Here is a 13,715-nt window from a genome sequence, read left to right as displayed (position 1 = left end):
CCTGATTGCATAGATGCCATATACTTCACCAAAATTTTCTTTATCAAACTTGAACTATTTTGGGTGAAGCACATCATGCTTTACCTTCCTTCCTTTATTAACCTTTTCCTGCCATTTTCACAGAATACCCTTTTGTTTTCGTATTCCACACTTACGTGCTAGTGCATATTTTAGCTCTGCCCTGCTTATATTGGCTCCGCCCTGTTTACTTTGGTTAATGGCTTTGTTTAGAAGTTCAGTTGAATGCAGGTTTTGACTCGCCTACAGTGGCTGTTGGAAAGGGTACGTGGAGCCGTACGCGCCTGCAGTGCATTGGTGCTTGGTTATTCGCTCGTATCACGAGGCCTTTTTTAAAAAACTAGGCATGGGGCTATTAGTTTACACTGAAGTGGGACTAAATCTTTTGGTTTTTCAATCAGTATGACTTGATGGTAAAATAACTTTGGTTTTCTACTGGGGGGAGTCTACAAGAGAATATATTTTCTGTTTCTTTCTTCTAAGAACCAATGCTAGACACACTCCTTAGGTTACTTTTTTCATTTTATAGTTTTTATTTAGTGCATTTGGAGTAAATTAACATTTTTTATCATTGGTGGCATGTTAACGAGCTTAACTAGATTTTCGGGGCCAACCCCATCTGCTGTGCCAGGAGTTGCATTTGAAAGCCCCTGTGTGAGAGGGAGTTTGGTGGAGAATCGCAGGGGAAAGAGAGAAGAGGTCGTGGTAGGAGGAGAAGCTGCATAATAGAGACCGAGTGGACTGTCCACCATTACAGGCCACGCCCCAGCAGTGCGAGCCTGTCACCCTGAGCGCGTCACACCGTAGACTTTTAACCAGCTGAAGGTTTCATTAGGACAACCCTACATATCCTCCTACCGTTCTCTGTAGAAAAATGTAGAAAAACTGGAAACGCTGGCGTCTGTGTTTACCGTACGGGCTGTCGGCAGACCTTAGACACCTTACCTCATTCCCAGCAGAGGCTCTTCCCATCTCCGATGGAGTCTGCACTGCGCCTTAGCCCATATCGGTTGTGTCGTGTGACTTGTTATATGCTGCACAGATGGGCGTGTTTTCTTTATTTTTCACTTGCCTCTGATTCCAGCTGTGGCTCCATATCAAATGCACAGATGCACAGCACTGAAAAATCCAAACGTGATTGGATAAATCTACATGTCCAAAAAAAAAAAAAAAAAAAAAACCATGTATTTGCGATGCTTTCCGTCAGTTCTTCGTATTCCCTGCTGCGGTTCAGCTTGAAAGTGTCAAAGAAAGGCGTAACGTAAGCAATTTAATTAACTCACCTATACAATGTACAATATCTTACTTAAAAATAGCTATGCAGAAATTCTTTATCCAAATTAGTGTAGCACGTGAATCATACCATTGGTTCGTTGTATTTTTATGGTGAGCCTTGAGCCAGCTGATTGACAGCCTTGCAGGATTTTAACAGAAGGGATTACCCATTCATTTCACCCCCCAGTCTCCTTGTATATACACTTCAGTTTCAATCAAACGTAAGGGAAAGGACGTCAGTTCTCCTAACAGCCTTCAGTCCGCTGACAATGTGTTTTTTAAAAACCTCGAGCGATGATGAGTGCATGATTGTGCCTTTCTAATTCGTCGTGTTTTGAGCATGCAGGTCAGTACGTTGTCATTTTCCTCTGAGCACGTTTCTCCCGAGACGTGGCAGAAAAAAGCAGTCAAAGCATTTTCATTTTTTGGACGTAACGCGAGTGTTTTGGATGGCAAACGCATGTTGCAGTGAGAATATTTTCAAAAATATATTTTCTTTTATTTTTAATGAATGTCCCTTATAGTGTAGCCTTCAGCATAGTAGAATATATGGCTTTTGAGATTAAGACCAGAGACTCATGTCCGCTACAGGGGACTAACACGACTTGCTGGGTCTTAAGATGATAATCAAGCTTCTGTCTAGTGTTTGTTTTTAATGCTTTTTTGTTGGCATAAAATTAAAAAAAATTGTATGAAAGATAAGAGACTTTGCTGTCTCTGAAACAAGATTTGCAATGTATATTTAGGATATATAGTGTGTTGTTCTTGAAGGGAGATGAGTAGGAGTAAATAGTCCACACATTGAGAAGTGACTTAACTATCATAGTTTTCATTTCAGGAATGTCAATACTGATCACTTTTGAGTCCATGAGAATTAATGTCAAAAATCAGAAATGCCTAAATACAGCTGTAATCCTAATGCTGTGGTCAGCTATTGCCACAAATTGTTTGCATATTAAAGTTAACTATTTTAAACGTCCCTACATCTATTTTTGAAGACCTAAACCACCCAGCAGATTTGGATGGATTGTATTAGAATGTAGATGAGCTTTAACATTAAGTGATATTGGCATTATCAGTCATTTAGATGTTAAACAAGTGTTTGAAGAATGAAAGATATCTATACCAGAAGGCAACTGGATGCTTATGGGTGTAATACTATTGTACGTAGAAATACTGTGTTGTTCATTGGCGGTGCTTTGTATTGTTGTTTTTGTGGTGTTGTGTTTTCAAAGTATGTAGTTACTATACTGTAATTGTTTTGGTTGTCTTGATGTTTTTAGGAACATGACGTGATTTTCTTCCCTTGCTCATGTTGCAAGGGTTCTTTAAACGTTAAACCATGCACTAATTTCCCTTTCTTCCCTCAAAAACTCATCGGTTAAAAGAATATTTGTTTTTATGCACATCTAAATCTAAAGTAGAATCTTACCATCTGTGTTTATTGAAAATGGGAGTGCAGCAGTCCTCCTCCCTGCCTTACGTCTTTAAATCCCAAGTGCAGAGAATGTCAGAGTCTTGTAGTACATTCTCGTCTGATTACGAATAAAACGTTTGACTGATCACGTTTATAAGTCTGAGATAAGCTTCCAGATAGCCAATGCTCTTCATTTGTTGGAAATACTTGACAAATACTATGACTTTCCTTTCCCCTCTCAACAATTCAAGAATTTTAATAGGCCAAAACTGTAATTTTTTAATCAGCTATTACGTGAGTTTTGTAAATTGCATTTAGTGATTACTGAGCTGCTGAGTAAAATTTATTTTGTGGGGGGAAAAAAAAAACCTAAATATTAGCATGTATTAGTGAAATCAAAAAAGGACAAACTTTGATTGAATATAGGCCTTAGTCAAACTGTAAGCACACATTAAAAAAAAAAAAAAAAGAAGTTTTTCCTGAAAAACGTTGTAGACAATGTATCAAAGTCCAAAAATAACCACACATTTCTAGTTATGCCAAGAAAATTCTCTTCCAAATCACAGCAATTAGTGAGCTGTTTGCTGCTGTGGCAGTTTCTTCCAGCAAATGTGTTGTGATGACACTATATCACTATTTAAAAGGCACAATTATTGAATGAGTGCTAATTAGCTTTCCCCCATCAGATTAGTCTCTTGGGCTGAACTGTGCAGCTTTCACTCCTATAATAAAGTAGGCTAGTTGAGCATTGCCATCCCATGGGCACCATTTTTCATTTGAGTGAGTATGAGTGGACCTCGTTTAGCATTACTTACATGGCTGATTGGGTTCAAGGGCCTACTGCTCGGTTGATCGCTTATGTATGCAGTGTTGGTGAACTTTGGCTAGCATCCTGAAATGTCAGGACTTGGCGATTTGCAGCTGATCACAGGTCGAGTCGCTTTACTCTTCTACTTGGGATCATTGCCCCCTTTTGTTCTGAGAATTATTTTACAAAAGCTAAGCATGAGCTTTTAAGCTATCACAGTGGCTGTGTCTTAGGCAACTTGCCAGCTATTAGCAGGACATACTTGAGTATGTATAGTGTGTGTCTATTTAGACTTGCAGTGTATCTAAGAACGTGTGTGACTTCTCTAGGGGTGAGTATGCATGCAGTTATCTTTCTTGGGACTGTAGCAGGTCATTTAGCTCTTAATGGATACATGACATTTGTGGTATTTACTGGTATAAATGTTTGTAGAAATTTGATGTGAGTAATTGTAACCATCTCTTTGATAATGAAAAAACTGTTTTGGTGCCTCCTGTATGGATTCATTTTAATACGATTAGTTGGGACCATTAAATCTACAGGCTTTGGAAAACATTTGGCCTTAATTGGCTTAAGAAAGCCTTTAATTTTTTAAATATAGGAACACGTTGAATTAAGTTTGATACGACCTGTGGTGGCATACTGGTTCCAAACCCACCACAAACCGGTTGCTGTAGTATAGTCAAAGATATTGCATTGTATAAGCAGGGACAATAGACAAACTGTATGGCTGGTCTAAAAATAAGAAAATGTGAATTGCTTATAGTATAGATGGCACTCCTATGCTATGCTATAAATAGTGTTCCTATCGCACCTTATTTATAAATAACTTGGGTTTGATTCGGAATTTGCGTGAACAGTGAACATGCGTACAGTGATATTTGTGGGCGTTTCTTTTTTGGTGGAAAGTTTTCAGATCGCACTTGTAGCAAAACGGCTGATGTTCAGTTAACTAATCTGAGATCAGTGCTGGAGTGTGTCTGCATTCATGGGAGATGGGAGAGGTGCTTCATGAAACCCAACATGGAGGGAGCTACCATGTGCCATCAGCAGCTCTCCAATCAATGTGCTCCTCTACAGAAAGAAGACTTCTGATTGGATGACACAGGTTGGTCGTTGACAGCGTGTAATGGCTCCGGCCATGGTGAGGCCTCACAGCCTGTGGTGCTGAGAGCTGTGTGCCAGCCGGAAAGGGCTTCTCTTCCGCCCCCTACAGGCAGAACATCATTGTGAAGATGTTAGTGTTAGGATTTGAAGGATAGAAGAGCAGGAGAACAGTGAATAGTTGAGACACTTTCCCCGTTGTTCATAATGGGGCCGTCTCACTGAGAGGAAAACTGCGGTTTATCAGTGGTGAGTTTTGTACCTCTGTCTAGTGCGTGCATTTGTGTCTGGATTTACTTCATAGACATCAGCAAATAATCCTTCTCTGTCACTTCTAGGATAGAGCATTACCTCTCTGTTCCCTGTCATTTCGTTCTGAAATCTGACCATTTGAATGACCAGTCAGAACACCAACACCTCATTTTCTTCTGTAAACCCACTATCATAAATGGAATTATGAATATCATTATTGTTCTATGTTGTACTTCCTACCTCTGTAATTTACAGGTCTCTGATATCAACATTTCAGGTGCAAAATTATAAAAATGAATATATAATTTGCCATCATAGTGGGAGGAAATGTGCTAGGTTTGTGGGTATTTACTTGGAACATACAAACAAGTAGCCTATGTGTGCATGTGCGTGTGTGTGTGAGAGGGAGAGAGAGCTAAACTTATGTTAACCAGTAAGCTCCTTTTAAAGTTTGACGTTTGCCTGTACGTTACATTTAACTGTGGTGCACTTTGCTTCGTAACTCTCCAATGGAAAAGCACTGATGAGGTGGCAGACACACACTGAGTGTTTAAAAAAAAACAAAAAAAACCCTGGCGCCCTTTAATTCATCTCTGCGTTTTGCTTCGAAACATGCGCACACACTCAAGCCATATGTCTAAAATCAAGTTTACAAGCTCTCGTAGTCTACGATTCTCTGTGAGCATGTTTTTAGTGTGTCTGGTATTGGTACAAAAGCAACAAATGAGGGTAAAAAAAAAATTAAAACAGGTGTTGTTGGGTTGGGGGTGAACTTGCTTTGTATGAAGGGAAGTCTGACTGTGTTCAGCCTTATGTAATGGACACATTCATAAGTCCAGTTTGTATCTGCCTCCCCCGGTCTTAAGTTACCATTAGAAACAATGGGGCCAAGGTCGGAAGGTCTTCCTGGAAGACGAACCACCCCCACCCCCCCATTCATGACTTTATGTGACAATGCAATCCTGAAAGCACTTTGCCTTGTTTAAACTTTGTGTGAGCCAGTGAATGGATATTTGTTACAAAAGGATGTTATGTACATTTATTAAAAACAATAAATCATTTGACCAAAAAAAAAAAAAGAAAACCAACATTAAAGGAAATCTAAACTTACAAACCTTGGCATTCAAAACTTGATTTTATATATAATGTATGCTGCTGTCAGCTAGTCTTGTTATTCAGTATAGTGGCTTAGAATCGGTTATGTTGAAATAAAGTGCTATTGCCTAAAACCTTTTTTACTTGTAGTGTCATTTTTTTTTTTTGAACCTTTTCCCCCCATTTTCCAGTCATTTGGAATGTGCAGTCGTATTCTCCACCTCCACATTGCTGCATATGTTCTCTTCTAAAATGAGTGATGTCACCATGTGGGCCTGCCCGTCAGAGTTACCAATGGCAACAGGCTGGACTCTGTGCTGGACCGTGCGGCCCTTCCACACACCGAACAGCCCCTTAGCAGGTGAGCCACACGGAAAGCCCTGCACTCTGGGCTTCTGCGCCTGCATTTCTGACCAATGCAGCTGCTGACCTTAAAAATCGGGGAGGCTACATTTTTATCTTTAAACTGATGAAGTGCCTCAGTCCAGAAGGGTTTGAGAATTCCCACCAGCTTACAGTAAGTCTGTGTCTCTTACTTGAACATCATGATAACATTCTGGGGGCTCTGCTCTAGAGTTTCCTGTCAAGATTCTCACCCGCGCTTTATCCGGGTGTCCAGCTGTGAGATTGCTCCCATCCTCCCACACTTGCTTCTGTTCCATTACATTCAGGGCACACCACTGACCAACGGACCACAGAATGCACTGATCTCAGAGACAAAATGACTTAAAACATGACTCTAGGTGCACCACTCTGCCTGTCCACGTGCCATAAAATGTACTGAGGGGGAATTAATTGGAATGATCTTTGTTTTCTCCATTCGTTTAAGGTAGGGAAATTCAAGCAGATTTATTTAAATGGCGACTGTGCGGGATTGGACATTGTAACTGCAATACATATATGCTGTAAAAAGACCCCGTGCACCCACTTTCTTTTTACATTTAGTGTTCATTAAGCCAGAAGATAAAATACATTAAAATTTTTAAGAATTTATAAACAGGAAAATAATAAAATTTCCTTTTGACAGCAGTTATGTTCTGTATGGCTCTCACTGCAAGTTTACCTCTCATTGGCAGCCTCCTGCCGACTGGTCAAAATGTCAAATGCGAGATCAGCTACACAATCACAAACACCAAATCCTCCATTTGTGTGTATTCAGATATACAGCATATAGAGGCCCCCCAAGACACAGAGAAAGAATGGTTTTAATGAAAGTTGTTCCAACTGAAATTGATGACACAACAAGTTACTTGTAGATTATTTCACAGAAAACCCCATATGAATGGAGCACTGTTAAGACATTAACCTTTAGTATTAACATTAGACATTAACATTTCTTTTAAAAAAGGAACAAATGGTGCAATAGCAAAAAAAAAATTCAAACATGACATCAAACAACAAATATAGTTTATAGACATGATCCTTGGGTATGTTGTTAAACTCAGTAGAACTTCATCACCTGACAGGAAAGCCTCTGGGGTTGAAGCAGGGAAATTATCCATTTGCTTAGAGGAAGAATTTCACATTTTTATATGTTTAATAAATGAGAAAGATGGCCTCTGTCCCCCTGGTTAGACTTGTGAAGTGATTTCCAAAGAGTCAAAATTTAAGGTTAAAATTTGACAGTAGTTGTCCTGAACATTTTCCAGTACGTGTAGCACACAAATTTAGCAATTAATAACAGGGCACCCATTAAAACCTGTACAAAAATGCTCATAAAAGTCTTGGGACTCCATATAATCAGCCTGCCATGCTATGGCCTGGCTCCCCATTAAAATAAATGACAATTCATTTAGGCTCTGTCTGAACTCTCATAAAGAAGCCATTGGTAACAAACTATTTCTTATACAGTGCAATCACGCGAGCTTCAGTTCTTGCAATGTGGGTATCAATTTACTTGCTTGAAAGATGGATTCTCTCAGTGCAAGGTACAGAGGATCTAAATATAGCTCTATTGCACTTGCCCCAACCCGGGCCAGCATAGGCTCTGACCAGAGCTCGACCCAGAGGGCTTGTGTGATGCGGTGACGTGGCAGGGGCTATGTTGACGGAAGGATGCAGGAGTCTGTATGTGAGACAGTCTTTAGTGGCACAGATCAGTCCCCGCGTTGTGTGTTCCAGTGAGGGAGGGACCTTCCTGTTCTCCGGTTGCCAATCATCTCTTAGCAGAACGCCGGGTCTCCTTCCCGTTGCTAACGGCTGCCCCTCCTGCCCCCTGATTGGCTGCTCCCCTGCTGCCGCTGTTGCTGCCACCTCTCCCTGACTGCGGTGGATTGGTGGAGCTGCTAGGAGCTGGGGCACTTACCCCATTGCCATTGGTGGTCTCATTCACTGAGAAGAAACACAATGGGTACACTTTTACAATATATAAAGTCCTCCTGTATGACTTATGAAGCATTCAAGGGATCAGACACAGTCAACAAATTTGTAAAAAAAATGAGACGTTAAATATTATTTTGTGTCAATACATAACGGGTATGTCCATACACTTTTGGTCTTTGCCTATATAATGCAAGTGAAACCATTTTTGGGGAGTTCAGTCTGGTTATTTTTAACCTTGATATCCATGCTACAGGAATTTTAGGGTTTTTTTCCCCCGAAGCACTCAAGTTTTCATCGACCCCTTTGCCAAGCAGTCTCATAGACTGCAGGCTGATTCAGGAGCCCAACTTCCGCGGTCGACGAGAGACGACTGTAGCAGAGTGAACTCACCAGTCACACTGGCAGGGGCACTACTGCTGCTGCTGTTGCTGCTGCTGCTGCTGCTGTTGTTGCTGTTGTTGTTAATTGCGTTTCCCTGGTCATTGAGTGCCTGAGTGACAGAACAGAAGAACTGCTAATGTCCCGCAGGAGATTAACGGTCCTTTATGACAGTCTTCTCTTTCATTGAAACTCATATAATCGATAGGGCAGGAGTGTCCAATCTTACCAAAAAGGGTCCAGTGTGAGCGTGAGTTTTATTTCAGCCTAGCGCAATGACATTTGGACTATACTAACACACTAATCATGGAGGTCTTCAAACACCTTCTTTAGTTAAATCAGGTGTTTAAGTACTGAGCTGACACACAAATCTGCATCCACACTGGACCTTTTCAGACAAGACTGGACAGCCCTGCATTGGCTCATTACAATACCAGTTCCATTCATTAAAACAACAGTACAAATTAAAATGACATTAAAGATATACCATCAGCACATAAATAAAAATAAAGCAAATTTTAAAAAATTAAATAAAATGTTCACCTGATCGTGGGAATCATTGTCTTTGCAGGGGATGGGTGGGACTCTTACCGTTTTGTTCACCTGAGCCAAGTACTCTGGATTTGGCTCACTGAAGTTCGGAACTTCAGAGTAGACCATACAGAACCTGAGAAGAGTCAAAACAACTATACTACCAAAGACTGCATCCTGAGCTGATACTGATAAACACAGGTCCAATGGGAACAGGGGTAGGTCACCTTTAACATGCTCCAAAACTGAGGTTCCCAAACTCGGTCCTGGGAACCCCCTGTGTATGCTGGTTCTTGTTCCAACCACAGTTGTTATCCCAGAATTTTAACAAGCTGTTAGATTTTCTTAATGAGGTGCTTTTTGTGTTTAGAAGTATTATTTACCCTCTTAAACCAGATTATGTCAGAAATAGCTATGCATGCCATGAAGAATAAAATTACCATGTTGATATTGTGCTTATTGTGCTATACTGCAATAAACAATTACACCCCAAACAAGAGCCTCACCAGGGGGTGGCACTCAGTAGTGCAGACACAACCAACAAACACACAGGACAACAGTTTAACCACCTGCAGGCCTAAGACACAAATGAAGGTGCAATTCAATGCAAAATGACATGTTCCGTCACGTAACAGTCTTTGATATCATAATGTCAGACAGAACTTACTCTCCAATCTTCTGCAGTTCACCCCCTCTCCCAGTATAAAGAGTGAGGCAACCTTTGAATACTGAGGCGTACCTGAGGAGAATCGGCAGGAGTTGAAAATGTTAACACATTTATCCTTAACGCTTTAACCTTGACACCTTTATCCTAGACAGGTGTAAAATGCAATCGAAAGCACTCTCATAGTTTGAGCACATTTCAAGGAAGACAATCACAAGCCACAGATCACTTCCGCAAAGGGATGTCCGGGGCCTCAGTGCATTCTGGGAAAAGAGTGACTCACCCCTTAGTGAGTCGGATGATGTCCCCCGTCTGGATAAGGCCTCCAACCTCGTCCCATACCGAGATGCTGATGCTGCCTGTCTTGTCTGCTACTTTGCAGGTCCGCACCTCATGCCCATCTTTCGTCTTAGTCACGCGTCCTTCACAGAGAACAGAACACAACATGTTAACCTCAGAGTCAAGCATTCAAAGTACACGTGCCAGATTATGTCTATTCTGTGACTGTGTTCTACACTCACGTGGTTGGGTCGCAAATCTAGGAGCCAATACTTTGACCACAACATAACCATTGATTAACGGCGATTTATTTAAATTTCAGTTAAGGTGCAGTTCAGTCCGGCTTCTAACTGAATCTCAAAAACATGGTCTGTTTCAGTTTGATGGTTAAATTACTTGTTTAGTCTGCCCAATCATCAATACCTTGTGCAAGGGGTAAGAAATGTACATTTTAGTTCAAACTGGGATGGATACATCTTAGTTTGCCCAAAGAGGTAAAGAGATTGGCCTGTAGACATCTACAACCTCTTTGGTTTAGCGGTTAAAATTTAGCAGGTTGGGAAGGTTCAATAGAAAGGCATAAATTACTTAAAGTAATAATCTCGAAGATTTTCATTAAAATAAATGTCTGTTAAGTCACTATCTATCTCCGAATTAGGTAACACAATGGTGATTGAGCCTATTATTATATTAATTTATATTATTATTAATATAATAATTTATGATTAAAGAACTGGGTGTCTGTGGCGACATTCCCTGGAAAAAACCACAAGCGGCGCATAGTTAGTGACGCGTTTTCCATCACCCATCAGTGGTTGGTCCGCCAGAGAGGGTAGACGGAGCTAACGCAACAGGCTCGCTCTTCAACTCACTTGTGTGTGAGCAGTGTATTGCGGTAACATTTTGCAAGGCAGTTGTTTCAAAAATATCACACAACAATCATTCACGAGAAAGACTGCAGTGTAAAGATGTTCATACCGGGCAAAAGGTGGATAAAGAACGTCTGTGGAAATTGATCATCACTAATTCTACCCCAGGTCTGCTACAGCATTTTAACCCAGCTCGGCAGTGTAAAGGCAGCTTAAGTTAGCCTAACGTTAGAAAATGAATGAGTGTGTACATAACGTTACTTTTATAACAACCATTTTTTATTCAGTAAATAGTAAGTGTTATAGTTGGCGTGGCCCAGGTGCCAACTGACGTCACACAGGCGACACTTGTTGGATCCGGTTGGATCTCCGGGAAGTGAGGTCCAAAAACACACCTACAATTACTGCTTTTCGCCATTGGTACCGCCAAAGAGAACGAAACAGAAATCTTCGAGGTTGTAACTTTAAATTATACAATTACATTAATTTAGCACACCTTATCTATTCACCTGATTAATACCATAAGTAGTGCCAGACTTGGCAACAACATAGTACCAGGGTGGCGAGTGAAGATGCAACGTAAAGCACTACAGCAGGTTAACTGGTTGTTATAATAACCAAAAAGAGGTAAAAATCCTAAATACATATACACTGCATTCACAAGAAGCCCCAAGAAGAAAAACATAAAACCTTAAAAATATAGCCTAACCAAATATCGTAAAAATACCATAACCTAAATATGTATAGAAGGTGGGAGGGGAAACAAATAGGGAGAAACCAGTGCACCTGTCTCCAGCACAATAAAGATGACGTTGAGATTTTTCAGTCCTGGCTTTATGTCTTTTACGTGGGTCTCGGTCGTCATCTTTCAGGACTTGTCTCTCTCTGCACCGATGTGCTTCTTACAACAGCAGACACCACCGCCACCAGTCCTGTAACGTACATTGCAATATTCAAATGATTTATCTACGAGTAATTAAATGTTAAATACGACAGCCCCAGGTAATCAGCCCATGATAATTACCTCCTTTTTACACGCTACCTACTATATGACACAAACGTTCATCAGATTGAGCTGTTAGCTGGTTATTGACAGCAAGTAACTTTGCATCATTCATGCAGGAGGACTCGCTTGCTAGCTATATGACATTTTATCACAACAGCTAACTTCCTATATCTCTCTGAAGACATTCAGAAAGAGTTTGCTTTAATCGGTAAATTAAGTAACTAAGGACCAGTCCCAACTACCAAACGCCCCAGCTAGCTGGTTAAGGCAGGAGCGAGAAGTTGTCTGAGCGCCAATCGACAATGTGCTTGCAGACCTAGCTAGCTAACCTGGGCAGTTCTGTGCAAATACACTGATAACGGCTACCTAACAAGTTATCGAGCTAACGTCTCATGCAACTGATATAGCTAAGAGCTACGAGCAGTTAATTAGCTAGTTAAATAGTTGCAGTCTTAGATCGTGGAAAACCACTTACATATTCGAAACAGGCAAGACTGCTGCCTACACAAGTCATCGCAACAAATAGGCTAGCTAACTAGCTTTCCCGCTAACTAACGTTAGTTAGACTTGCTCATATTACTCACAAATCCGAGGACATGTATGACGCGTAGTAAGCTACTCCAGAATTTTGTTGTCCAGTATGGACTTTAATCTTCTGATTAGTCAGAATACCTTCTGCCAAATATATATTTTCTGGTAATATTATTGTTTTTCATTAATTGTTTATTTTTCATGCAGGGTATTCTGCAGGTCGCGTCAATGCAGCACGTCACTGTACAGCTCAATCTTAACCAACCAGAAGAGAGACGGGGCCGCGCACGTTATAGTACGTACGAGTGTAAAACTAGTAGCCAACTCGCCATAGCCAGGTTGGTGAGTGCGTAAAAAAAGAAAATAATATATAGATTATTTTAGTCATAAAAATCTTTATTATGTCAATTGTTTTTTAAACTGAGATTTTAATATAAAACTGTACTGTTAACAGGAAAAATACATCTAAAAAGCCACTGTAAAAATAATTTATTAGCCAAGACATCCGTACCTACAGGCACAGGCGTTCTGCATCATTGTAAAATTCCTCAAGATGAGTGTTTATTAAGCATTGAATATATTGTTTATTTACCTCCGTAATGTACGTAATATTTTAATACCTCTGAGTTCAAATAAATACATATTACAGGAAGTATTGCATATGGAGCCTGTTATTTTCAAGCACACTTAAGACTTGAGGATTTGCGTCTTCAGATGACACAACATTTGAAGAAATCAAACGAGAGATTGGATGGTAAAGTGAAGAAACACAGGACCAACTTGTTGGAAAAATAGAAAAACGTGGGCAACATTTTAATATTGTTCCTGTGAATCATGGTAAATATTTAGTTATGACTGGGCATCAAATTATTGATAACAAATAATTTAGTATCAGTATCAAGACAGGCTTTTTGGGACTATATAGATTCCGCGAGTGTTTGTTTTGCTTATGTGAGTAATACTGAAATGTTTGTTGAGATCCTCATTTACTAATAGAATAAGAGAAAATTTAGAGCAACTGAAAATTTCAAAATGTGAAAATTAATTTTCTGTTGAGTACTGGGCTGTGTTCAACAACTATGAAGCTGCATCTGTCTTTCCTTTTTTCACCTGATCTATAAAACAGGCAAGTCTAAATAACAGACCATTAACAAGTCTGATTTTCT

The 13,715-nt window shown here is 40.2% G+C and overlaps 1 protein-coding gene across 4 annotated transcripts; it reads right to left on the bottom strand.

Moving 5' to 3' along the window:
• Window positions 1-7,155: 7,155 nt before the first annotated feature.
• si:ch73-190f16.2 (SOSS complex subunit B1) lies at window positions 7,156-12,812 on the bottom strand. 4 transcript variants are annotated; one of them, XM_035388391.1, is made up of 7 exons: window positions 12,603-12,812; window positions 11,799-11,944; window positions 10,148-10,286; window positions 9,868-9,939; window positions 9,213-9,336; window positions 8,682-8,781; window positions 7,156-8,300 (listed from the first exon to the last, which is right to left on the bottom strand). In XM_035388391.1, exons 2-7 carry the CDS (start codon window positions 11,875-11,877, stop codon window positions 8,125-8,127), a joined length of 690 nt encoding a protein of 229 aa, XP_035244282.1. In that variant the 5' UTR covers window positions 11,878-11,944; window positions 12,603-12,812; the 3' UTR covers window positions 7,156-8,124. The 4 variants fall into 4 exon arrangements, with proteins under 4 accessions (XP_035244282.1, XP_035244285.1, XP_035244283.1 ...); XM_035388394.1 differs by having other exon boundaries at window positions 9,261-9,336; window positions 12,603-12,811; XM_035388392.1 differs by lacking the exon at window positions 12,603-12,812 and adding an exon at window positions 12,494-12,593.
• Between the last annotated feature and the right edge of the window lie 903 nt (window positions 12,813-13,715).

The sequence above is a fragment of the Anguilla anguilla genome, chromosome 13 (assembly GCF_013347855.1).
Source record: "Anguilla anguilla isolate fAngAng1 chromosome 13, fAngAng1.pri, whole genome shotgun sequence".
Taxonomy (NCBI): Eukaryota; Metazoa; Chordata; class Actinopteri; order Anguilliformes; family Anguillidae; genus Anguilla; species Anguilla anguilla.
Note: the sequence above shows the minus strand (reverse complement) of the source record. Positions and strands in the feature narration are given on the sequence as shown.

What these genes read in the sequence shown, in the direction of transcription:
- si:ch73-190f16.2 (XM_035388391.1), bottom strand. Translation starts at nt 11,877, where the DNA reads ATGACGACCGAGACCCACGTAAAAGACATAAAGCCAGGACTGAAAAAT. An exon ending in ATCATCCGACTCACTAAGGG is followed by an intron (nt 9,940 to 10,147) that starts GTGAGTCACTCT and finishes GATTCTCCTCAG; the next exon opens with GTACGCCTCAGTATTCAAAG. An exon ending in TGCCCCTGCCAGTGTGACTG is followed by an intron (nt 8,301 to 8,681) that starts GTGAGTTCACTC and finishes GTTTCTTCTCAG; the next exon opens with TGAATGAGACCACCAATGGC.